General features: G+C 44.1%; 1 protein-coding gene across 5 annotated transcripts in view; it reads right to left on the bottom strand.

The window, feature by feature from the left end:
* The window catches only part of SUGCT (succinyl-CoA:glutarate-CoA transferase), a 634,978-nt gene that overhangs the window by 507,240 nt on the left and 102,868 nt on the right, over positions 1-24,870 (bottom strand). For all 5 annotated transcript variants that reach the window (XR_011964838.1, XM_072599107.1, XM_072599106.1 and 2 more), the window contains exon 9: positions 10,038-10,133. Coding sequence is in view for 4 of the 5 variants with exons in the window: in XM_072599107.1 (XP_072455208.1) it covers positions 10,038-10,133 (96 nt within the window). In the remaining variant the exon portion in view is untranslated. The remainder of the gene's footprint in view (positions 1-10,037; positions 10,134-24,870) is intronic.

Here is a 24,870-nt window from a genome sequence, read left to right as displayed (position 1 = left end):
AGGATAGGATGGAGGGAAATATAGTCTTCTACAACATGACTGTTATGGAAGTCTTTTGCAAAACTACACATGTGTAACATATATTGAATTGCTTGCCTTCTCAGTGAGGATGAATGGGGAGGGAGAGAAGTTGGAACCCAAAGTTTTAAAAACAAATGTTAAAAATTGTTTTTACATGCAACTGGGAAATAAGATATACAGGCAATGGGATATAGAAATCTATCTTGTCCTCCAAAAAAGTAGAGGGGATGGGGATAAGAGAAGGGAGGGGTGTGACAGAAGGGAGGGAAGATTGGGGGAAGGGGTAATCAGAATGCAAGCTGTCTTGGGGTGGGGAGAGGGAAGAGATGGGGAGAAAATTTGGGACTCAAAATCTTGTAGAAATCAATGTTGAAAACTAAAAATAAATAAATTAGAATTAAAAAAAGAATGAAGTCAAGGGATGGCCCCTTTAATTAGAAAGAAAAAGGAAAAAAAAGAAAAAATCAAGCTAGGGAAGAACCTCAGAGTTGCTGGTCCAAAGAGAAATAGTTACCATTGACATTCAGTCTAAGCCAGGAGGGCCCAAAATACAGCCATTAAGTGGAGCTTGGGCAGGGACCTATTGTGGTCCAATCTATGAGCTTCAGAGTGAACTGGGTTTAAGAGGAGAGAAAGAAAGGGAGAGGAATAGAGAGAGGGGGATAAAAAGGGAGAGAGGGAAGAGAGAAAGAGAAAGAAAAGGAGGAAGGGAAGGAGGGAATGAAGGAAGGAGGGAAGGAGGGACATATTAACCGCTTATTATCTGCTAAGTGCTTTAAAAATTTTATTTCATTTCATAACTTTGTAATTTGATAAACTGTGAAGGAGAAAGTGCTACATTTAGAGACACAGGACCTGGAGTCAGAAACCCTAGGTTCAAATCCTCTCTCTGATATTTACTACTTATGTGACCTTGGCTAATCACTAACCTCATTGGGCCTCAGTTTACTAGTCTATAAAAAGTGAGGGTTAAGTTACATGATTTCCACATCTTCTTCAAAAATCATCTGGGTATCCCCAAATCCTGGCATCTCTTATCTCTGATTTGACCCCCAAATCCATCACCTTCACAGGCTCATTAGATCATTGAATCACCAATTGAGAGCTATAAAGAACCTTAACCCCCTTTCGTTTTAAAGATGAGGAAACGGAGGCAGGCTTGAAGGGTGGACCTCACCCAGTTGAGTGATTTGCCCAAGTTATCTGCCCCAAAGCCACTGCTGTTTATTTTGAATTTATTTATATATGTACATGTTGTTTCTTGCAAGAGAATGCGAGCTTGTGAGAAGGGACCCCACATTTTTCTCTTTGAGTTCACACAACCTGATATCATGGTTGGCACATAGTAGGTACTTCATAAACACTTGTTGAATGAAGGGCTGAATCCACCAAAGACCAGGATATCTCAACCATCAGCATCACCTCCTCAACCATCAGGATCCCTCTTCAACCATCAGCATCACCTCCTTGACCATCAGCATCACCTCCTCATGTTCTTCCATTCCAGTTCTTTCTTCTCTGTTCCCTCTGCCATTCCATTCTCCATAGTGTTCATTCTACTATGGATTCTTTCCACTGGCATCTTCATATCAGAATTACAGACTCCAGAATAGTATTGTCTTAGGGCTAATACTGTCTATCAAAAGAGAAGTGTTCAGGAGAGGAAAGTGCTTGATTTGCAGTTACAGGGTCTGGATTCAAATGCTCCCTCTGCTATTCATGACCTTGGTGACCCTGGACAAGTTATGTGACCTCTCAAGGGTGTAGTTTCCCTCCTTGTAAAATGAGGAGGCTGATCTAGATGACCACTAAAGTCCCTTCTAGCTCAGATCTATGACCCTACAGGATGGGTTGAGTCATCCAGCAATGGTTTGCAGAGAAAAAGCCATGAGGTGGTCATTGATCAAGCCCAGCAAACACGTGTCAGCATGGGGAAGACAGTGTCCTGCCTTCCCTGGGTAGCGGTCTGGAATTTGAGGGAGAATCTTCTGGATATGATCAAAACAGACAGGCACTGTCCCCATCCTGTGATTCATAAGGAGACAAATGATCACATCGGGAGAGCCTAGGAAAGCCTGCCCTGGTTATTGTCCTTCATTTTCAAAGAGGATCAAAGAGGACATCACCGTGATAAAGTGAAGTTTCACTGTGTCCAACTGTAGCTGATCAGACCAATACAAGCTCGGAATGCTCTACCACAGGTTGGGCACAGATAGTCCATGTGAATATTTGGGGAAGATGCTCCAGATTTGTGCATCCTGTGTTTACTTTGTGCTGTCTCAATTCTGCTCTGCTCATAGAGCACAGAACTTTACTTACGTGGGCATGCCATGCTGAGCAGTCCTGTGCCAGTGTCTCCCATGTTGCACAGTCAAATCCAAAGTTCTTGAGAGAGACCTGGAGAGTGTGCTTGTATCGCTTTTTCCGACCACCATGTGATCTCCTGCTCCATGTGAGTTCTCCATAAAATAGCCTTTTGGGCAAGCTTATATTTTGCATTCAAACAACGTGGTCCTAACGTCTGGGGGAGCCACTAGGACCTGAGTGATTTGATCCCTGCTGTATGAAGGCTGGAGCTTCAGACTTAAAGACCTGAGTGGATCAAGCCTGCGTTATCATCAAGATCTGGAACAGTGGGTGTCAAAGCAACATTAGACAGATAAAAATCCCGTAGACTTGGTGATGTAAAAATAGAAGATCTCAATAAAGATGTTTGTTTTGTTTTGTTTTTCAAAAAAAAGAAGTCATTAGGAAGAGAAACCCACAGGCATATTTTTTTTTGATCCTCCAAGTCAGCGTCAACTGGGTCCAGAACCCAGGAGTGAGGCAGAGGCGCCTGTTAACCCAAACACAACTGCGGATCACGTCTGTCTTGAGATGCTTTGGTCCCTGGCCTAGCATGATGACTGCAACAGGCCTGTCCTACAACGAGATGCTCATGCAGCACGTCGTTTACATTCTGGGCTTAAGAAAACAACCTCACCATCTGGGTGCTGCTGTCTGTGTACAAGTCCCCTAATCAACACCTGGAGATTTTCTAAAAAGCAACCACTGCTCAGCTGCCCTCCAAACTTAGGTTTTCTTACTCAGCTGAAGCACCACTTGGGCCCAGCAACACAGAGAGCACAATGGCGCCAGCTGGGGTGGAGCCCCCAGCTTCAGGTCACCCTGGTCCCCACTGACAACATGCCTCAAGAGACACTGGAGACAGAGGATGTCATCAACCCCCCAGCCCAGGCTCCGCGTGGAGCCAAGAGAAGCCTGACATTCCTCAGGGACCCTGCTCAGTAAGTCACCAAATCCTCTCTGGTCCTCAGTCTCCACATCTGTAACACAGCAGTATAATACCCATACCACTTAGGAATGACATGAAGCTTCATTGAGACAATCTGCTTGAATTGTAAGGGATATTGTGTCATCTGCCTAGCTGTTGTTGGCCATGTAGGTTTAGAACTAGAAGGGAATGTAGAGGCCACTGAGTATAACAACTGCATTTTATAGATAAGAAAACTAAGTCAAAAGAAGAAAGGAAGCAAAGTGCCAGTATCATATTAATATCTCATTTGATCCTCACAGTCTTGGGAAATGGGTGCTACTAACATCCCCATTTGAGGCAGTCAGAGTTAAGTGACTGGCCCAGGGTCACACAGCTCATTATTATTGATTCTTTATTATGCAATCCTCTGGGAAGCAGCGGAACAAAGAGGACGGAGAACTGACTCCAGAACCAAGAAGCCTCTGACACACTGAGGTCCTTGCACCTCTCGGGACCCCAGACATCTCTCTCAGAGAGGTGGTGGACAAAGAGTCAACCTGAATGGCTAATGGAGCTTCCTCAAGAGAGTTCTCCAGTTTAACGAAATCACAGTCTACTTTCTATCCTCTACAAACCTCTACATTTACAGGAAAATAAAGAAAAGGAAAGGTTAAAAAGAAAACGTTCGGAGCATTCTCCAGCCACGTGCTACTATCCATGCGAGGTCTCCCTACCCTTCAGCAGCTGGTTAGGTGACTCCCTCTGATGCTCCCTCATACTTCTCTTGAGTATGCTTGTATAGAGTTTCCCCCCATGGGGTATAAGCTCCTTAAAAATGAGGACTCTTTCCTCTAAGCCTTTTTATGTCCTATACTCAGCACAGAGCTTGGCCTGTGGGTAGGTGCCTGAATATCTAACAATCAACAAACATTTATTAAGCACCTACTGTGAGTCAGGCATTGTGCCAAAGGCTGGGGATATAAGTGCAAAGGCCAAAACAATCCCTACTCCCAGAAAACTTATATTCTAATAGAATAACAGAAGTAAATTAAAATATATAAATAAATATAAAATAACTGTAAATATATAAATAATATAAATGAATAGATTAGTAAATAATAACACACAAATGCTACAGACATATCTCACGCACGCACACACATACACACACACACATACACACACGCACACGCACGCACACACACGCACACACATACACACACACATACATACACACACACGCACATACACACACATACACACACATACACACACACATACACACACACGCATACACACACATACACACACACATACACGCACACACATGCACACACACACATACACGTGCACACACATACACACACACATACACGCACACACACATACACACACATACACACACATGCACACACACATACACGCGCACACACATACACACACACACACGCACACACGCACGCACACGTACACACGCACACACACGTGCGCACACACACGCACACACATACACACGCACGCACACACATACACACACATACACGCACACACACATACACGCGCACACACATACACACACGTGCACACATGTGCGCACACACACGCACGCGCACACACACGCACACACACACACCACCCCCAGGAGGAGAAATGTCCAATGAGGGTAGAAAGATTGGTGGGAGCCAGGCTATATCGGGCGTGAAGAGCCAAACAGAGGAGTCTGGAGGAGTGGAGGACAAGAGCAAACGGCAGGATGGAAGGGGAAGCCTGCCCACCATTGCTCGCAGCAATGAGAAATCAAGGTTCATAGAGAATCCCAAACCAAAACGCGTCTTTGACATGATCTCTAGCCTTTGATTTCAGCCCATTTCGGGGAAAGCCCAAGACAAGGTGGCCAACAAGCAGAAAAATTGCCTGCTTTGAGTTTTCATCTGTTTTTATATCCCTGAGGGAAATGATAAATGAGGTGCAAAGTATCCAAAAATTGGGTGGCTACAGAAAAGAGCAGAAAGAAATAGAGTCCAAATTGGACAATGCTCCTGAACAATAAGGAGCTGGCTAGCTTTGGAAAAGCAAGCATCCCTGCCTCTCAGGAACTTGCTTTCAGACCACTAAGACTCTACAATCAGGGAGTGTATCATTGAAGATTGTAAGAGGAATAAGATAAATAAGGATACAGTTTCAGAGGGGGTTTAACAAGGGCCTAAGGAGATGAACAGAGAGCCCTCTTTTGCCCCAATTTTCTGAGACCCCCAGAGCCATCCACTATGGGCTTCCTGCTCAAAATACAGACAAGTCAGATTAAGGCACTAAACTGTTTCTATTATTAAAATTGGAATGATAATTATCCTGGCATTCACCCATAAAAATAGTCTCCAAATCTATTTTAAAAATTGGAAACAGACCAGGGTTTATAAACATATCTTGAGCCCATCTTGGTATGTAAGTTACAGTCAGCCCAAATCTGCATTTATCCCTTAATCACAGTGCCTAACCAGGTCTCCTCAGAGAGGAAACAAGATGATTCTGGGCTCATACAGTAAGACTCTCATAAACCTTCTCTTGTTTCTCATGGATAATAAAGCTACAAACAAACCAGTCCAGAGCCTAGGAGGACAGGAGACTGAGACAATTCAACCATGAAGAGGGAACAGGTCTAGGCCTTTCCACCAACAGGGGCCCCAATGACTCTGAATTTCTTCCCCCTACTTTGTCTGCCCCACAGAGGTCAAGGGCTTCATATCCCCTGCAATGTCTAGCCCGATGCCCCTCATACAAAAGGGCTCAGTTAATAGTCACAGATGAATGTCCAAAGACAACAGAGCTTGTACATTGGTACGTTGGTCTGGGATGGACTGCAGATCGGCAGAGAGCTTGACTCAGAACTGAAGAAGGCCCCAAGCATGCTGGAGCTGCTCTCATTGGCCCAAAGTTTGTTCCAGAAACAAAACTCAACCATCCAGGATCAACATTCTCCTGACAAAGCCTCACGGCCACAAGTCACAGAATGATGTAGCATCTAAAACATGGAAGCTGAATATGACCCCCAAGGTTGTGGGGAGGTGCATGAGGGCAGGAGCAGGCCACAAGCTGTGCATTACAAATGAGGGAACACACACAAAAGAAGCAGCACAAAGGATGTCCTCAGAGACACAAAGTCACAGAAGTAACAGACCTCTCACTCAGCAAGAATGAGGGGTGGCCAACAGAGGGTACACGTGCTACGCTGGGATCCATGCAGTGACAACAAGGAATTGTTTTTCCCTGCTCGTGAAGGAAGCACGATGGAGGCCTACAGAAGGCCAGAATATCCGGTCACTGCTTGGGGGGAAGAGAGAGGGGAAGGGGAAGAGCAGGAGGATAGGAGGAGACCAATAAACAAACATGATGTCAGCAAATTGAATAGATCGAAACTGTCTAAGTAAAACTAACAGAGTTGATAGAGGAAGTCAGCGTCTACATAATGGGACTTGAGGGGGACTGCAAGTTGCTGTGACTCAAAAATATTTCTATTGACCCAGTTTTGAACTTTGATATGTTATCACTAGAAATCCATGACCCTGGGGGAGGGCATCATCTGCTGCTGAAATAGGAATATCCTGGGAAGAAGTAATAAGGGAAGTCTTTATTATAGAATCATTTGTACTTTAGTATGAACTGGTTCACTGAGGCAATGTTCTATCTTGGAGTCCTGGGGCTTAGAATCTGGAAGGACCAAGCCCAAATCCTGTCTCTGATATCACCGACATGACTCTGGGCAAGTCTCACAACTTTTGGATGCTTCCAGTCTTCTCTAGGCGGTATCTGTGGAGTCTCAGAAGCCTCTTGATCTTTGTTGGGGGATGAGAGACTAGCCCCACCCCATGAGAGTTCTCCAAGCTGATGAAATCCTCAGCACATACCTTCCTATCTGGTTGGTTACGTCCTTTCCAATGGGACAGTTATGCAAGAGTATGTTTGGTCCACACTCGGAGAAAGAAATATGGAAGTCACTCACAAAATGTAGCAGATCATGTTTGTGTATGTGTGTGTGTGTGTGTGTGTATCATGTTCTGATCTGTTATACGATTTCTTCCATTTATTTTAGTCTGACTACATAGCATGACTATAGTGAAAATGTACTCAATAGGAAAGTATATGTAGAATCTATACAGAACTGTATGCAGTCGTGGGGAGGGAGGGGGGTAGTGGGAGGTAGGTGTGGGGGGGATAAAATCTCAATTGTATGGCAGTGATTGTTAAACATTAAAAAATTAAAAAAAATTATGTACAGAAGAAAAAAAAAAGAGTATGTTTGGGAGGGGAAAGGAAAGGAGTTAGGTGGTTCTTGAGAGCAGGGGGAGGGAAGTAGCCATGAAGCCATCACATGTGCAGAGATGACCAAAGGGAAGTAAGGATAAGGAATGCCACAGGATGGGGGAGGGGAGAGGGTCAAAGCCAAGCTCTGCTTCTTTCACGATTTCCCTCCAGGAAACCACCTGGATTTTTCACTGTTCACCAGACTCTTGGGCATTAAATGACCAGAACCAGAAAAGGTCTTTTGAAGTCAGTTCCTTGAGGGCAGACACCCTGTTTTCCTTATCTTTCAATCAGCCCCCTCACCAAGGAGGCCCATTGCATGTTTGACCAGTAAGTCTGACATCACTGTTGATATTAGACATCTGTGTTCTGTCCAAGATGGAAAGGCCCTTCTCCAGCAGATATTACAGCCAAATAAGATTTCGCTGATAATACTGAAAGATGGCTTGCCCAGGATTACATAGCCAGTAAGTGTCAGAGGCAAGATATGAACCCAGACCTTCTGCCTCCAAGCCCAATAGTGTCCAAAGTAGGCCACACTACCCCCCATAGTAGGAAATTAATGTGTTTTTTACTTGAATAGTGGAATATTCTTCTCAAAAAAAAGGGAAAGGCGTCCATACCCACAGGATGTTAATAGATCACAGTGCCTGCCACCCTTTGCACCACAGGAACATCACTGTGTGGGTGCTGGCACCCCTGGGGAGGACTCAGGGCATTTCTGTACACAACTTTTTCTCTATTGATGGCATGTCATAGAATTGCACACTCGGTTATTTTGTCCTCAGTGAAGATAGCCGGCCTCTGCCCAGGGTGTCCAGGTAGCTGTCCTGAGGGCAGGGAGAGATCATCTACAGACACCAGAGATCCAGCATCTGAGATGCCACCGGCAATGTGTGGCAGAGGACTTCATCTGCTCTACCTCCCTTTTACAAAGGGGGAAACTGAGACCCAGAGAGTGGACCTGACCTGCCTAAAGTCAAGGATGTGGGACCCATAAAAGTGAAAGAGGTGGTCATCACTTAACAGCACAATCGCTTTGGAGAGAGGAGCCGAAATGACCACTTCAACATTTTCCGCAGTGTTCCAAGCATCGACATGGACTCTCTGAACTGTCCAGAGAGGCCAGTTTGGAGCTTTGCTTTTGCTTTCTTAAATCACCTTTCATGTTTGTTTAGCCCAGCAACGGTAAGGCAGACCTGGGGGGGAGGGCAGAAGCATGTATGCAGCGCCTACTATGTGCCAGGCAATGGGCTACACGTGGTTTTTGCATCATCTCATTTTATCCTCACAACAATCCTGGGAGTTGGTGCTATTATCCCTGTTTCACAGACGAAACTGAGACATAGAATGGTGAAAGGACTTGCCCAGAGTCACATAGTAACTAAGTATCTGGCTGGATTTGAACTCAGGTCTTCCTTGCTCCAACCCCAACTCTCTATTCATAGTGCCACAGCCAACGGTAATTACATCTCGAAGGTCGTTTCTGTATACCTTGAATTAGACCTTGAAGGAACTGAAGTAAATAACAGTGCTTATAAAACTCTTCTAGGTCTAAATCTAGGACCCTCAGGCCTTCTTATGTCTCCAAGGTAAGATTATACCCCACACAATTAATCATCTGGCCCCATCCTGGACTGAATATCATTCAATCCACCACTAAGGCCTTGAACAAACCAAGCACTGATTTCCCTGGTAGCCCAAATAAAGAGGAAACAAAGTGGGTGCCCAATGGCTGGCAAATAGCTGAACAAACCACTGAATCTTTGGAAATATTACTATATAAAAAAGAAATGATGAAAATGAGGAATTCAGAGAAGTGTATAGCACCACGTAAGGGCAGAAGAACAACACATATGATCATCACAGTAATGTAAAGCAACAACCCTGAAAGACCTCTGAAATCAGAGTCATACAGTGACCAATCTGGACTCCAGAAAGCTGAAGAGGAAACAGATTTCCCATTCCCCCCGTCCAACCTCCCCCCAAAAGAAAGGCAGTGGACTCCAGGGCCCCAGGGCTATGTGCATTGCCAAACACGTGTGACATGGTGGCTTGTTTTGCTTCGGTGTTTTTGCTTCATGGGACAGTTGTATCAGGGCTGGCTTTATAATGATGCTTAAAAATAAAAATTAAAAAAAAAAGAAGCACCAAGTATTTTTAGAAACAAAACACATTTTCTAAAATCTGTTCAGTCTGAACTTCTCTTGGGCCGTAACATGAGCTCCAAAGTCTCACTTTCAGTAGGAGCCTTTGATCCCCTGAAGGGTCTGGTTACTAATCTGCTCCTGAAGAAACATGCAAAGCTCAGTGTCTTCAGGGAATATTGTTATGTGAAGAAGAAGGACATGTTACAGGATACTCCAAAGGTTAAAAATGACAGGCCCATCCTTTCCCCATCCTGCACCACGCAGGACCAGGACATCAACGGCACCTGAAAGTAGCATCTCTTGGCACATACCTGGTATGGGACAATACTGCTATGGGCGGTGCCCCAACGTTTGGCTTCCTTTCCACCAATGAGGTAATTCGCCGCCACTTGGGTCAGACATGCCACCTGGGGGAGGGGGGAAGAGAGGGTCAGTCTTTTCCGATTTCATAGTGTTTTACAGTCTGAATATTATTTTGGTTTCTCTTCTGTTCACAATGAAAATAAAAATATACAAAAGGAAAAAAAAAACAATTCCCCAACCAAAAATGCAAGGACATGAAACTGAGACTGTGGATGTGAGTCTGGTCATGCCATTCCTGCTCAAACCTCCATAGTCACTCCCTCTTGTAGACCAAATAAAGGTCAGCCTTCCTAACTTGATATTCAAGGGCTTCCAAAGCCTGGAACCAACCTACTTCTCTAGTTGAGTCTCCATGGTATACTCCATGCATGCTTCAGTTAAAATGGCCCATTCACCCCCTTCAGTTCTGTACCTTCTTCAAACTGATTCCTGCACCCAGAATGCCTTTGTTTACCCTTTGTACCTGTTAGAATCCCAGCAGAATCCCATAATCTGAGAGTGAAAAGAGACTTCTAAGACCATTTAATCAGATTCATGCTCTATAACATCCCTGACAAGTGGCCATCCAGTCCTTGCTTGAAAACCTCCAGGGAGGAGGAACCCATCACTCCCTGAGGAACCCACTCCAATTCCAGCAGGCAGCTTTATTCGTGAAGATGTTTTTACATCAAGTGGAAATCTATACCCCTGGTAACTTCTACCTATTGCTCCTAACTGTGCCCTGGGGCCAAGGAATGAGTCTAAAAGAAAGCTGATATCCAAGATAAGAAAGTAAGACAATACTCAGTTGTCCAGGAGATGAGTTCATTTGACCAGACTCAAGGTCCAAAAAGAAGCAAAGGATGAGATATTCAAAAGATCTCAGTTTAATAGGAGCTGTTGGAAAAGCTGGAAAGCCATTTGGCCAAAAAGAGGTTTAAGAGAGAAACTTCGCCCACATTCCACGATACACTCCAAACAGACACAGAACCATCATCTCAAGGTCACATCATTTCAAAACTGCAAGGAAATGAAATGAGGCACCCTTCCCTGCTATACCGGAATGAAAGAATTCTTAGCCAAACAAGGAACGAAGGAAATCACAACATATAAATGAAACAAAGTCAATTACGTTAAAGTGAAAGCTTTTACGTGAACAATGTGAATTGGTCCAAACATCCTGAAAACAACTGCAGGAGTCTGCCCCCCACCAAAAAGAGAAAAAACTGACGTGGACAAAATGCTCAGGCTATTTGAGTGTGTGATCTCCCTACTGGACATGCAGTATATCTCAAAGAAATCAAGGACAGAAAGAAAGGTCCTACAGATGCCAAAATCTTCATGGCAGGAGTTTGTCGAGGCAGCGAAGACCTGGAAATATGTGCATGCCCAGCAGTCGAGGAATGTCTTCACAGCTTGTAGTAAAGGAATGTGATGGAATATCAGCACGCTGTAAGAAATGATGAAAGCAAGAAATACAGAGAAAGGTAGGAAGACTTACAAGAACATATCTCGAGTGAAGCAAGTGGAGCTTGGTAAACAATTTATGAATAATTACAACATAAAACCATGCCTGGATAAAAAGGTCAAAGGATATGAATAAAGAGTTCTCAAAAAAAGAAACTATTAAAAATCATATGAAGAACATTGGTTGTTAAGTTGCTTCAGTCAGTGTCCAACTCTTCGTGACATTATTTGGTGTTTTTCTGGCAGAGGTACTGGAGGAGTCTGCTGTTTCCTTCTCCAGCTCATTTTACAAATGAGGAAACCTAGGCACATAGGGTTGAATGACTTGCCCAGGGTCACACAGTGAGCATCTGAAACTAGATTTGAACTCACAGAGATGAGCCTCCTTGATTCCAAACCCTGTGTGTTGTCCACTATGCCACCTAGCTACCCAGTGAAAAAATATACCAGATCACTTACTAGTGGTGTGACCCTGGACAAGTCACTTAACCTATCTGCCTCAGTTTCCTCAACTGTAAAATGGGGATATCACCCAGGCTGATTATATGGATCAAATGAAATAAAATTTGTAAATTGCTTAGCATGGTGCCTAACACGTAGTGGACAGACACTTAATAAATGCTTTTTCCCTCTCCCCCTTATCTAAAGACACCAGCTTACTTGGGAGATGTTCAAAAGAAATTACTTTGCAAACGTTAAAGTACTCTAGATATGTGTGATTGATTATTATTATCATTAATATAAGGTCAGAGGTCACTGTGCAACTCATAGAAAAGCTGAAAAACCATTTGGCAAAAAAAAAAAAAAACTACCCAAAACTTCCCCCATATGCCACAGTAAACTCCAAAATAGATACAGGACCAATATCTAAAGGTCACGTCATTGTAAAAATGAATAGTATATTTCCCACAGTATTAGACTTGGTGAGGGAGGAATATCTGGTATCAGAGGCAGAAGCAGAGAGAAACAGCCTGAGGTGGAGGCAGACTGGGACTCCAACCACAGAGGGAGGGAATGGTGTCCTCTCCAAGGACTCTGCCTCTCTCCACTTCGTTTTGAGAGTTCTTGGCTCACAGCACCTGGTGAGAGTGAAGCTGCAAGGGGTATAGACCCCATAGCCCTCTCCTCCTCTGAGGCCTTCTGGCCTGAGATACAGGCCTCACTCCTTGACCTTTTCAGTTCTTGGAGTCTCACAATCTGGGTGTTTGAAAGGTCTTCATGAGGGATGTCTGGTTTTATTCCTGAGGCTGGGTTCCAGGTCAAGTGTTGCAACCAGCACAGCATGGAATCATGAAGGTCAAGTGACCTTCTAGACCCAGGCCAGTGGTGACTGAGATCTGGACTTATCTAGTTGGCATGCTGCCTTTTGATATGAACTTGAGTGGGTTCCAACCTAGATGTTAGAGACAATAACAGGAAGGAGCCAGGGCAAACAACATGAAACATGCCTTCAATTCAGCTGAATAGCGGAGGTGTGTGTAGGAGGGAAGGGGAGAGGGCATCTAAGACCATAGAACCCAGCCAAACTGGCTCAGGGCTGGAGGATGAGGAGACAGAACAACATGGTCAAGGAGGTGGTCCATTGAGATCCAGCCATCAGCGAGAGGAAAGACGCCATCTTGTAGCTTCCTCTCTTAACTCACTACTCATACTAACTGCCAAGTTGTTACTATAATATTGACAATAAACATATCAGAGGCCCCTCTGAACTTCAGCATCTTAAGAGAAATTCTCCTGATTCAGTTCCAATTCAAGGATCTCTGAATTCACATCTGAGATGTGAATGGGATGAGAAAAGGAAGGTAGCTATACTCAGAGGATGTTCCAATGCAGGTGTCAGGGTCTATAACTGATGGTTTTCCCCTTCAAGACCCCACCTGAATGACCCTCAAATAAGTCAGAGATGGCAATTTCCCCCTCACTGAAGGTCTGCAAACAAAGAGTGGATGACCCCTTGTTGGGTGTATAGAAGTAGGGCTCTTTTCATTCTGACACAGGTAAAATGGACAAACTGTGATATCACCCATCTCTAAAAGTCTGTGATTCTGAGAGCTGAATTTGAACCCGGGGTCTTTAGGTCTAGTGTGCTCTCCATTATACCACACTGCCTTGGTGCTTATGCCCCATGGGACTCATAATCCAATGAGATAATACTTATGAAGTGCTCCTACAGCACATGTCCTAACAGAGCCTAAGGTAGTACCATTCTTCATAGCCAAACTGGGGGCAGAACAGAACGCCCTCTCCCCTGGGATAGTCTGTCTAGAATGACACACCCACCCCCTTATGAGTACCATGGGGGGATAGGCAGCCTCCCTTCCTCCATCCTTCCTTTGTGGGTCCCAATGTTCCCCAACACTAATCCTCTCCAAACCAGCCACTCCCCCCAAGACAAAGAGTGATTTATCAATTCCTCCTCAGAGGCAAAGTTGGGGGAAAAAAGTTAATTCTCTAAAAGGCATCACTGCTAAACTTAGCAAACCAGCCTTTTAAAGGGGCATCACACGTCTGAAAGTAATTTAGTATTTACAAGAATGTATTTTAAGGCAAAGGGGGGGGGAGAAAGTCACCCTCTCTGATGTGGTTATGTACAAAAATCAGAGGTTCCTTGGCAATTCATGACAGATTTTCCACAAATTAGAAGAATGCAGGATGTGACTTTTTACATTAATAACTACATACAGCATATTTCTTCTAAATACTGCATTAGGTCATGACTGCCGTCCCCCAAACTTGGGCTCATTATTCCATCAAGTGGGCGCTATGTAATTTTCTTAGAATGTTGCTTTTTTACAAGGTATTATTTCTTAGTAAAAGGCAGCTTTGGTTTCATGGTAATTGTTGTGACAGTGAAACCATTGTTTCAGACAACAGAGTGGGCCCCAGCCTTCCTTGGATTTAGTGAGAGAATCTCTGGGCCGGCCAAAGTGTATCTCAAAGGGCACAGCCTGGAAGAAGCCCAGGCAGCAAAGGGCCCTTTGGGCACCAGGCCTCCATCCTTGTGGTAGGACCTGCTTCTGTTTTCTTCTGTTTTTTCCAATGAACCATGAAACAAACAGGCAGGAATATGGCCTGGGTCACACTGTAAGGAGGATGGGCACTGCATGCCCCAAAGGATGCCAGGAAATAAAACAGGTACCCCAGGTCCATCCACTGGAGAATGGCCAAACTGTAATATATGAATGTCAAAATATAGGAGGAAATGGTAAACCCCTCCAGTGTCTTGGCCAAGAAAACTCCAAATGGGTTCACAAGTCAGACATGGCTGAAGCAACTATGAAAGAATATTATTTGCTTTAAGAAATAATATATGACATTTGACAAGACATAGGAACACTTCTGTGAAATCTTCGAGGTGAAGGAAGACCAATCATGAGATCCTTGAAGGTCAGATGACCATTTGGGGAGGCATGTATGAGCTGGCCTAGAAGGCCCATGCAGCCCCTTGAGCCCCTCAAAGTCCAGGACTCTGAGAACAAGGGAAAACATGATATGGGCAAAGTTATATTAGGAGATGACCGTGGTATAAATATATCAATAGAACCATTTCTAAAGGATTCTATGGAGGACAACAATAACATTAGAATGAGAGCCCAGAGTACTGGTAGCTTCGGCCATCACTCCCCTCTACATGGTCTATATTCCAACCAACTGGGGTGTCCACCATTCTCCAAACATGGAGCCTTGGAAATCTCCTCTCATCCCAAAGTACATGATCCCCCATTTCCACCAATCAAAGTCTCAGCCTTCGCAAGGTCCTTCTTAATGCTGCCTTCTCCAGGAACCCTTCACTATCCAACCCAAAACAATCCCTCCTTCATCTGATTTCCAGTACCAGGGTATACACCACTCTTGTTGTCTTTGCATTGGATAGATTACCTTTGTCTTCATAGCACCTTGTACAATGCCAGACACACAGTAGGAGCATGATAAATGCTAACACTAACCCTAAATGCACTTATGGAATGAATGAACCCCTACATGTGAGTAGGAGTAAATGCTGCACACTCAGAGACAAACACTGTAAAGTCACAATGTGAGGGGGAGAGGGAGAAAGAGAGATAGAGACACGCAGAGAAACAGAGAGAGTATGTGTACATTTATTAAGTGCTGACCATGTGCTAGGCTCTGCGCACCATTCTGGGGGCACAGATGCAAGCAAACAAGACAGTCTCTAACACAAAGAGTTTACTTTCTAAAGAGGGAAGACAATACACGTTGTCCCCTTTATATAGGGGACCCAGAAAGGGGAGAGAGAGGAAAAATAAAGCAGCTGGAGGGGGGTGGTTCATCAAGTAAATCAAGTCATGAGTGAACGGAGCAGAGCTGGAATCCCTCAGGAAATGATGCTCCTCAGAAGATGAGATTGAGGGCAGAGGTTTCTTTAAAGTCCAGAGAGTGAGTCAAGCTGAGAGAAATTTCCACCAGTGCCTCACCCGTCCAGGCTTAGAACTTCATTGGCCAGAATATAGTATAGACTACATTCCTTAAATGAAATGTCTTTGACAGGAAAAACATACACACATCTACATAGAAAAACAACCCAATTACAAGTTCTGCTTGGGTTGTGTACAAGTCAGATTTGAGAGCTTAAAGGGATTCAGATCAAAATGATACGAGTCTACATTTCCTTGGGAGTATTCAAGATCACAGAATTGGAACTAAAACCATCTTCAATTTGGCAAACACAGACCCTTCATTTTATAGATGAGAAGGCCGAGGTCCCAGGAGAAAGGTAAAGTAATTGGTCCAAGGTCACATAGGGAGTAAATGGCAAACCCAGAATTTGAACCCATGACCTCCAATGCCAAAGCCAGCAATCTTTCCATTGTACCATGCTGCTTCATTCAGTATTGAAGCAAAATCACAATTTCTGGGGAGTTTGGAATTAAATCAACACATCCTTATTAACTATTGATTATGCACTGAGGATAAAAGTTATGGGTGAATTGTCACTGAGATTTAGCCAATAAGAGAAGAGTTAGTAGATAAACCCATGGTCATAATAGCTGGGCTTCTGTTACAACTCAAAAAATTAAGGGGTTAAATAAGTTTACAGCTATAGCTCAGAACGTGTCCTTTTTACATTTGGCAGAGTTAATGGACATTACCAGCACTCACTTCTTCTAGGTGACAGGGGTCCTGGTCTACATTCCACTATTATCCAGAGGTAGAAAGAAGACAACCGTTAGACCAAGGAAGATTCTGGGAAGTCTAATCCCCACACAACACTCACAATTGACTCATTTTAAACATGAGCAAAAGTAAATTTGTCCTAAGTTTTATTTGGCTACAACACTAAGGTCTATACACAAAATAAGAGAATTTCAGACATCAAAGACCGTCCCCAGCCAGCCCAAGGCTCTCAGACTAGGATTTTATGTTTAGAGTTGTCATTCATTAGCATTGGTACCATCTGTGTAATTCATGGTCCAAGATCTGCAACCACCCCCACCCCCCCCACACACACACACATTTAGGTTCACATGGACCAGATTCGATCCTAAGGTCTCTTTGGTTTACTATCTGTGCCTGGAGGCACTCTCAGAAATCTCCAGAACACAGTTTAGGATGGGCTCATGTCATACAGAATAAAAGGGGTCCTCAATTCCCACATAAGTAATCAGGGTAATGCACACCAACAGAGTGTGGGACAGTTTTTATTTCACTCTAAGAAAATTCAAGACTCAAGAGAGTGAATAACAGATTTGGAAACATACAAGGCACTCGGACTGCCAGCTCCCTCTTCCCTGGGAAGACACCGAATGTGAAGCTATCATCAGTGCAGCCCTTTGACGTTCCGAGGAGGCCATCATTCCCACACAGTCCCATCAAGGCTCATCCCACCATCCTGTGGTTTGCACTCTTCCAGGAAAACAAACATACTTTGGGGAATGTTGCTCAAGGGATCCCCCTTCGCATCCGATCTGAATCGTCCAAGTAATTCAAAGTAATCACTCCTCTACAATGTGGCTTTAGTCCTTCAGCTCTAGGGATCAGGTTTTTGATTCTGTTTCTTCACCAAGAAACACGCTGTTGGGGAAATCTTCTCCCTCTGCAAAATCAGTACCTGAACCCTCAACTTTGGAGTTACTCATGAGACAACTTCCTGAACTGGTGCTGCCCAAGAAAATCCCATTCTCTGGTTAGAAGTCCAAATTTCAGGTTCATTTTGCCTAGAGAATTCAAAACCCTTTACCCTTCCTACCACAACACACACGCACCCCTGGGATTCGTGAAGATTGCCCATGAACTATGCCCTTGGGCTAAATGGATGGGCACATCGGTCCATCAGCCTTTTCATATGCGTTCTCAATAAAATCAATTAGCATCCTAGTTGTTTCAGTCTCTCAAACTGAAAAAATTTACTCTCGAAATTCTTCTCCCAGGTCAAACCTAAACACCTTTACCTCTCATGTGCTTCTACTGCAACACAGGGAGGAGGAACAGAAAGTTGGTCCCTCAACTTGCTTTTATAGATCCCAGAGACTGCTGGCTTCTCAATAAAATCCACCTGAGCCCTAGTCAATCACAGAGAATTTCCTCTCTCCTCAGCAAAAACACCTGTGGGCAGCCCACCCTGCACAGGGAAGTGCCCGTCAAACACTTCTGGAATAAAATACCATCCTCTAATTTCCTTAATCCTGGACCACCTGAGTTCATCTCCCCCAAGCACTGGGGAGCCCAAAGGAGCTGAGGCTACAGACACCTCTTCCCCCAAAATCTTCCTGCCAATGCTCACCACCCCTTTCCTCTTATTGAAGGATGCTGACTAGCCACTTTGGAGGGAATCCAGTAACAACCCTCCTCCTCTCTCCCCCTCAGTCCCATCGCCCTTCTTCCCAGAGGCTGTGGGATGGGCCCCTTGAGCTTGCACCCACAGCCACTCAGGCCAAATGCTGATCAGAGAAGACTACAATCTTTCTGATAAGGTGAAGGACTCCGGGCACTTACTGTTTGCCTTGGAGCCATCCTCTTGAGCCCTGCTATTGTTCTCCCTTTACACTCTCCAGGACCCTGGAAACTGTCATCTGACCGGCCACTCCCTCCCAGGGAAGCATGGACCTTTCCATCCACCCTGCATCTGAACCCATCTTTATGTGTCTCCCCCAGTTAAAACATGAGTTCCATGAAAGGCAAGGATTTTCTCACTTTTCCATTTGTATTCCGAGCACCTGGTACAGAGCAGTTACCTAATAGAAAACATTTATTAATGCATTCGTTAAGCTGACTGAGAAACTCATTAAAATGCTGGAGGATTCACTTGGTGCCCTTCTTTCCCTATCTATATCAGGCGAATTACATAATCCCCAGGGCTTCTGAGGATAGACCTCGAGGAATTATAGGCATCTCTGAAGACCCCTGATTTCTGCCTTCTTCTGTAGGTGAGACCTTTTGCACAGGTCAGCTGGCTTCAAGTGGCTTCCTGTCCATGCAAAGTCAAGTTCCATTAAGGCCGCAGGACAGGAGACATTGGCAGGGAGGGTTCTCTCAGACCAGATTCCCTCTTTCTGGGAGAATCCTCCAATTCTGGAGATTCTTTGGTGGAAGAAAGATGAAAGGATAGTTGGTTCTATCGATCTACACTGTTTTTATTCACATGCTATAAAATAATCAATATCATAATTGATTCAATTAACACATCTTTCTTCAGCAGGTGCTACATGCCAGGCACAGTACTAGGCACTGGTGATGCCAACAATGAAAAGACCTGCTGTTCAGTCATGTTTGACTTTTCATGACCCCACTGGGGGTTTTCTTGGCAGAGATACTGGAAGGTTTGCCATTTCCTTCTCTAGTTCATTTTACAGATGAAGAAACTGAGGCAAACAGGGTTAAGTGACTTGCCCATGGTCACATAGCTAGTAAGTGTCTGAGGCTGGATCTGAACTCATGAACATGAGTCTTCCTGATTACAGGTCCGGCACTCTATGCACTAGGGCACTTAACTGCCCCCAAAACAGACCCTACCCTCAAGCTTACACTGTATCCATCTAAGTACATGCCATAGATACAAAGCAATTGGGAGGGGACCACTAACAGTGACTGGGAAAAGTTCTCAAGAAAACCTTCATGGAGGAGGTGGCAGAAACTAGGAATTCTGTGAGGTAGACATGATGAAAAAGAGCCATCGCCAAGACCCTGAGGAGGACACTGGACAGCCTGACCTGAGGAACAGCCAAAAGGGCAGTCTGACTATACCACATAGTGAGAGAGGGGAGCAAGGTCTCATATGGCTGGAGGGAAAATATAAGGCCAAATTGTCAATAACTTTAAATGCCATGTAGAGGCCTTTATATTTGATCCTGGAAGGAAAAAGGAGCCTTTAAGAGTTTATTAAGTGGAAGAGATACAATCAGAATGACAGTTGATCATTTTGAGATCCACCGCCATGATGGCAATCTCTGCTTCCTCCATTTACAATGACAGCCAGCTCTCCATAGCATGAGTATCATCCCAGCCATCTCAGGGGCACCCATTTTTTCAAAACTTAATAAAAGGAACACCCACATTCACAGTCCTTTACATTACTATCAACAATAATGAAATCACACAACATTTATTCTATATACCAAAGTCAAAAGAAAAACAGATCTCCATGATGCCCGGAATAATTGTGCCCAGTCTGATGGAATCAAAAAGCAAACAGATGAGGAAACCCGATACGAAATGCCAGAAGGTAAGACCAGACAGTAAAGAGAGACCAAATTTCAAAAGCAAGTTTAAGATAGCACATCAAATGTAATTGCTTTACAATGAACCACAGCCTCCCTCGATCAATCAAGAGCACCATGAATCACAGGAAAAAATGTTGATGAGTAAGTGGAAAGATGGGACGGCAACACTCAATGGAGTGGTTTGCTTATTACATCCCTGCAGTGACTCCTCTTTCATTTCCAAAGCCCTTATCGAACTTAGAGTCTCATGCCAGGGAACTTGGTTTCCTCATCATGATCCTTTTGGCAGGAAAAAAAAGTAGACCCCACTGCAGATTCAGACTGAAGCATCAGGCATCTGGCCTTACTTCTTAGGAAGCAGATGCTGCTGTTCTCCACGAGAGCTGCTGTTCTCCAAACTACAGGGGCAATTACACCAAGCAAACTGAAGTGTCTGGGGCATTTTTTAAACCATATACAATCCTGCGCTTACAGCTTAAGAGCTGAAAAGGACAAGGAGAAGTGTAACCAGAATAATAAGCCTTTGACTAAGTTCCACATTTATGGTTTATTCACATACTGCAAATCTATAAAATACAGAGTAGGAACACTAAGGCATCTGTTAACCATGTAGAAAATGCTTTTTTATGTAAAACATGCCGCCAACCCAATAATGTCAAGGAAAATCTATATAAAATGTGCTTCAAGTCAGCCCAATAACCAACCATTGATCTTGTAACGCCCCCCTCCGTTCCCTATCAGGGAGGGGGGTCCAGTACAGGGTCAAGCGTGGGCACAGTTTAAGCAAGGCACATAGTAGGCACTTAAATGTTGATCACTTGAAGTCCCTTATGATTCTACCTAGCCTTAAGCTCATGATCGTCTTTCCTGAATAGAAATTAATATGGTGATCATTAAAGAGGTGATCAAACCAAAACATCTTATTAATCAAGAGATCTTCCATGACCAATAGCCAATGACCCCAATAATAAATGTATTTACAAAGAGGCAACAAACACAAGGCATATCTGTTTAAGGAAACAGAGTGCTTTAGAGTGCCGACTCAAGAGAAGGTCATCCAACCAGAAATTACAGAAAGGTTATTGTTAGAAAGTTCAGACTTCTTGGTCTATGCGATTACACAAGGAGATGACAGAAACTATGTAACGTATCACTCTAGGTTACAAAGATAATTAACTGAGTAACTAGTAAGGCATGACTCAGTGACTAAAATTGTATATCAGAAGCTCAATATTGTTCATGGACTAAAGACAACAAATCTCCATACGTAGATCAGTGATACAATGGATAAAGATCTGAGCCTAGAGTCAGGAAGATCTGAGTTCAAATTTGACCTCAGATACTAGCAGTGTGATCCTGGGCAAGTCACTTAACCACTATTTGCCTCAGTTTCCCCAACCACAAAATGGAGATAATATTACCTACCACTTAGGGTTGCTGTGAGGGTAAAATAATATTTGTAAAGTAGTTGGCACAGTGGCTGGCACAAAACAGACACTATATAGATGCTAGCTATTTTTATTATTAACTACAGACCTCAAAATACCCTTGAAAACTCAGTCAATTAATGGCCCCAGAACTAGACTAATACTATATGCCAAAAGGGTTGAGTGTAACAGCCCAGACATTAATTCATAAAAACTTAAGGACATATGTTTCTAGATTAACCATTCCTAATATTCATTTAGTACCACCTTGTCCGCATTGACACCGGGCATCATCTAGGAGATTTGGTCACCAATGCTAGATAGTCGCTAGTTTCAGAGAGCATCCTCTTCAACATCCCACAGCGAGATTTGCCCTCATATTGGGACTGGCAGAGGTGATGACTTAGACTAAAAATCAATCCCTTCCCATCTTTTAGAATTGTAAGAGGAAGAAGCCAGGAGAGTCTGGGAAGGGAAGGCAGGGGAAGGGTGGCTGCCATGGAGGTGATACAGAAGCTACAATGACAAAGTCAGCAGGGTTGGACTCCCTCTCCCAGCTAGTGGGGGAGAACAAGGCACAAGGAGTACTGCAAAAGGTTCCCCCTTATGGAAACCTGCCAAGGCTGCAGAATGAAGGCACTGGTTCCTCATTTCTCTTCTCCCCTTTCCTCCTCCTCCTTCTGAAGAGGGCTTGAGCCTGATGTCTCCCCCTGGACCTTTAGAGACTTATCCTTATTTCTCCAGAGTTTGTTTACCCTTTTGTGTTTTCACTTTGATTTTGTCTCTTAAGCCAGCAAATGTGAAAAGACTGTTAACCACTTGCATTGCTAAGTTATGTATTCTACTGTTAGGATACACGACTGAGTAAGGAGAATTGGAAGAACCTGGAACAGAAGAGAGTACATTCCAAATGGCAGGATTTTGCCAGTGATTCTTGGGCTGGGAACTCAGAAATTGAAAGGAAAGTTGTTAATGTTTTGCTTGTTTATTCACTAGGAGCCAAGGCAGAGAGAATATTTTTACTATGTCTGCTCTAGGCAAGTGAGTAGCTATGACTGGAAGACAAATAGCTGCACTGGTTTTGAAGCAAGTAGATGGCATTTTCAGGGGCTTGGTTTGAAAGGAAAGTCACTGTGAGAGGGGAGGGCAAAAGGAGGAGGTAGAGAGAAAACCACACCAAAGTTGTTCAAAGTGATTAGCAACCCTATTGCCTTCCTGCCTCACCAATTCAGCATTCAATCAATCAATAACCATTGAATTGTCTACCACACACCAGGCACACTCAGAAACATCACTGCCATTCTCATGATCTCTAAGCTATATAAAATCAAGATTTCACCATACAGAGACCAAGCAAGAGCTAAGGATCACAGAGATTGTGATCTGCCCATGGTGACCCAGCTAGCAAGCGTCTGAGGTGAGATTTGAACCCAAATCTCTCTAGAATCCTTCAAATCACACCACAATAAATTCATTTTACAACATGCTGAATTTAACTGAACGATTAGGCATCTAAGGGGAGATTTCCTAAAAGAAATGATAAAGAAAGGACGTCAGCACAGAACTAGGGATATAGGTCCCAGAAATATAATTTAGAGATGGGAGTGGAAGCCATAGGAGTGGAGGAATTCACTAAAAGAGATATTATCAAGTGAGGAGATAAAGAGTAAGGACAGAATCTTGAGCCCACCCATGGTTGTTGTCCTTCATCTTCGAAGAGGACCAAAATGACATCACCATTGTAAAGTGAGATTTCAGTGTGTCCGACTGTGGCTGATCAGACCAATACGAGCTCGGAATGCTCTACCACAGGTCCGTATGAATACTTCCCCCACAACGTGAGGGAAAAGGTGAGAAAAGCAGAAAGCAAAAAGAGCACGAGGTAAGTCATATGGTGGCACAGGAACCAAGGGCTAAAAGAGTCCAAAGAAATGGATAGAGCTGAGTGGTGGAAGGAAGATTAGGAAGAAAACTCAGAAAAGAATGGCCAACAGGGCAAGAAGAACCCTGATCCATTCCCACTAAGAGCTGCAGGAAAGAAAGGAGGGGAGAGAAAAGTGTAGACAGAGGCATTTGAGTCACCAGGAAAAGAAAAATCAACATGTATAAACAGAGCTAGTTCTCCATTCCCCAAACCACTCCCCACCTCCAGACTTCCCCATAACTGTTCTGGGCACCTTGGTCCTCCCAATCCCCCAGTCTCATGATCTCAGTGCCAATTGAGAGGCAAAGGCTGTCCTTTCCGCTTCCACAGGCTCTCCTCCTAATCACTGTCAGAGCCCTGGTCCAGCTCAGGCCCTCATTACCTCATCCCTAAATTGCTGCAATAGTCTTCCCATTGATCTCTGCCTGCCAGCTCTCTTCAGTCCAAAGCATCTTCTGAAACATCTTGAAAGTGATTTTCCTAAAGCATTAAGTATGACTACATCACTTCTCCAAATCACCTCCACAATCACACATAAAGGTCATTATCACCTGACCTTTCACTTCCTCGCCAGTCTTCCTCTCTTCCAAGCACTCCGCAGCTCTGAGGTACTGCACCTATTTCCACACCTTGACACAGGCTGCCCCCTCCCCATGCCTAGAATGTCTTCCCTCTTCCCAGCTCCCTTCCAGACCTCACTCACACACCACTTCTGCAGGGGGCCTCCCCGTTCCTCCAGATACCAGGGCCTCCCCCTTTCAGATGATCTTCTGCCGATGCCACCACACTATCCACACGTGGAACCATCAATTACAACAAATGGAGAAGTTTGAATGCTGTGGATAAGCTCACTTACCTTGGTAGTGTACTTTCCAGGGATGTACACATTGACAATGAAGTTGATGCAGCATTGCCAGAGCTAGCTCAGTGTTTGGGAGGCTCCAAAGAAAAGTTTGAGAGAGAAGAGGTATTAGACTGACTACCAAACTGAAGGTCCACAGAGCCGTTGTGTTAACCTCATTGTTGTATGCCTGTGAAACATGGACAGTCTACCAGCACCATGCTAGGAAACTGAATCACTTCCATTTGAACTGTCTTAGGAAGATTCTGAGGATCACCTGGCAGGATAAGGCACCAGACACTGAAGTCTTTGCTCAAGCTGAACTGCCAAGTATTCAAACTATGCTTCAGACAGCGCAACTCTGATGGGGGCCACATTGTTTGAATACAAAATGTACGTTTGTCAAAAAGGCTATTTTATGGAGAACTTGCATGGGGCAGGTGATCACATGGTGGCCAGAAGAAA

Source organism: Notamacropus eugenii, chromosome 3 (genome assembly GCF_028372415.1).
Source record: "Notamacropus eugenii isolate mMacEug1 chromosome 3, mMacEug1.pri_v2, whole genome shotgun sequence".
Lineage (NCBI taxonomy): Eukaryota > Metazoa > Chordata > Mammalia > Diprotodontia > Macropodidae > Notamacropus > Notamacropus eugenii.
Note: the sequence above shows the minus strand (reverse complement) of the source record. Positions and strands in the feature narration are given on the sequence as shown.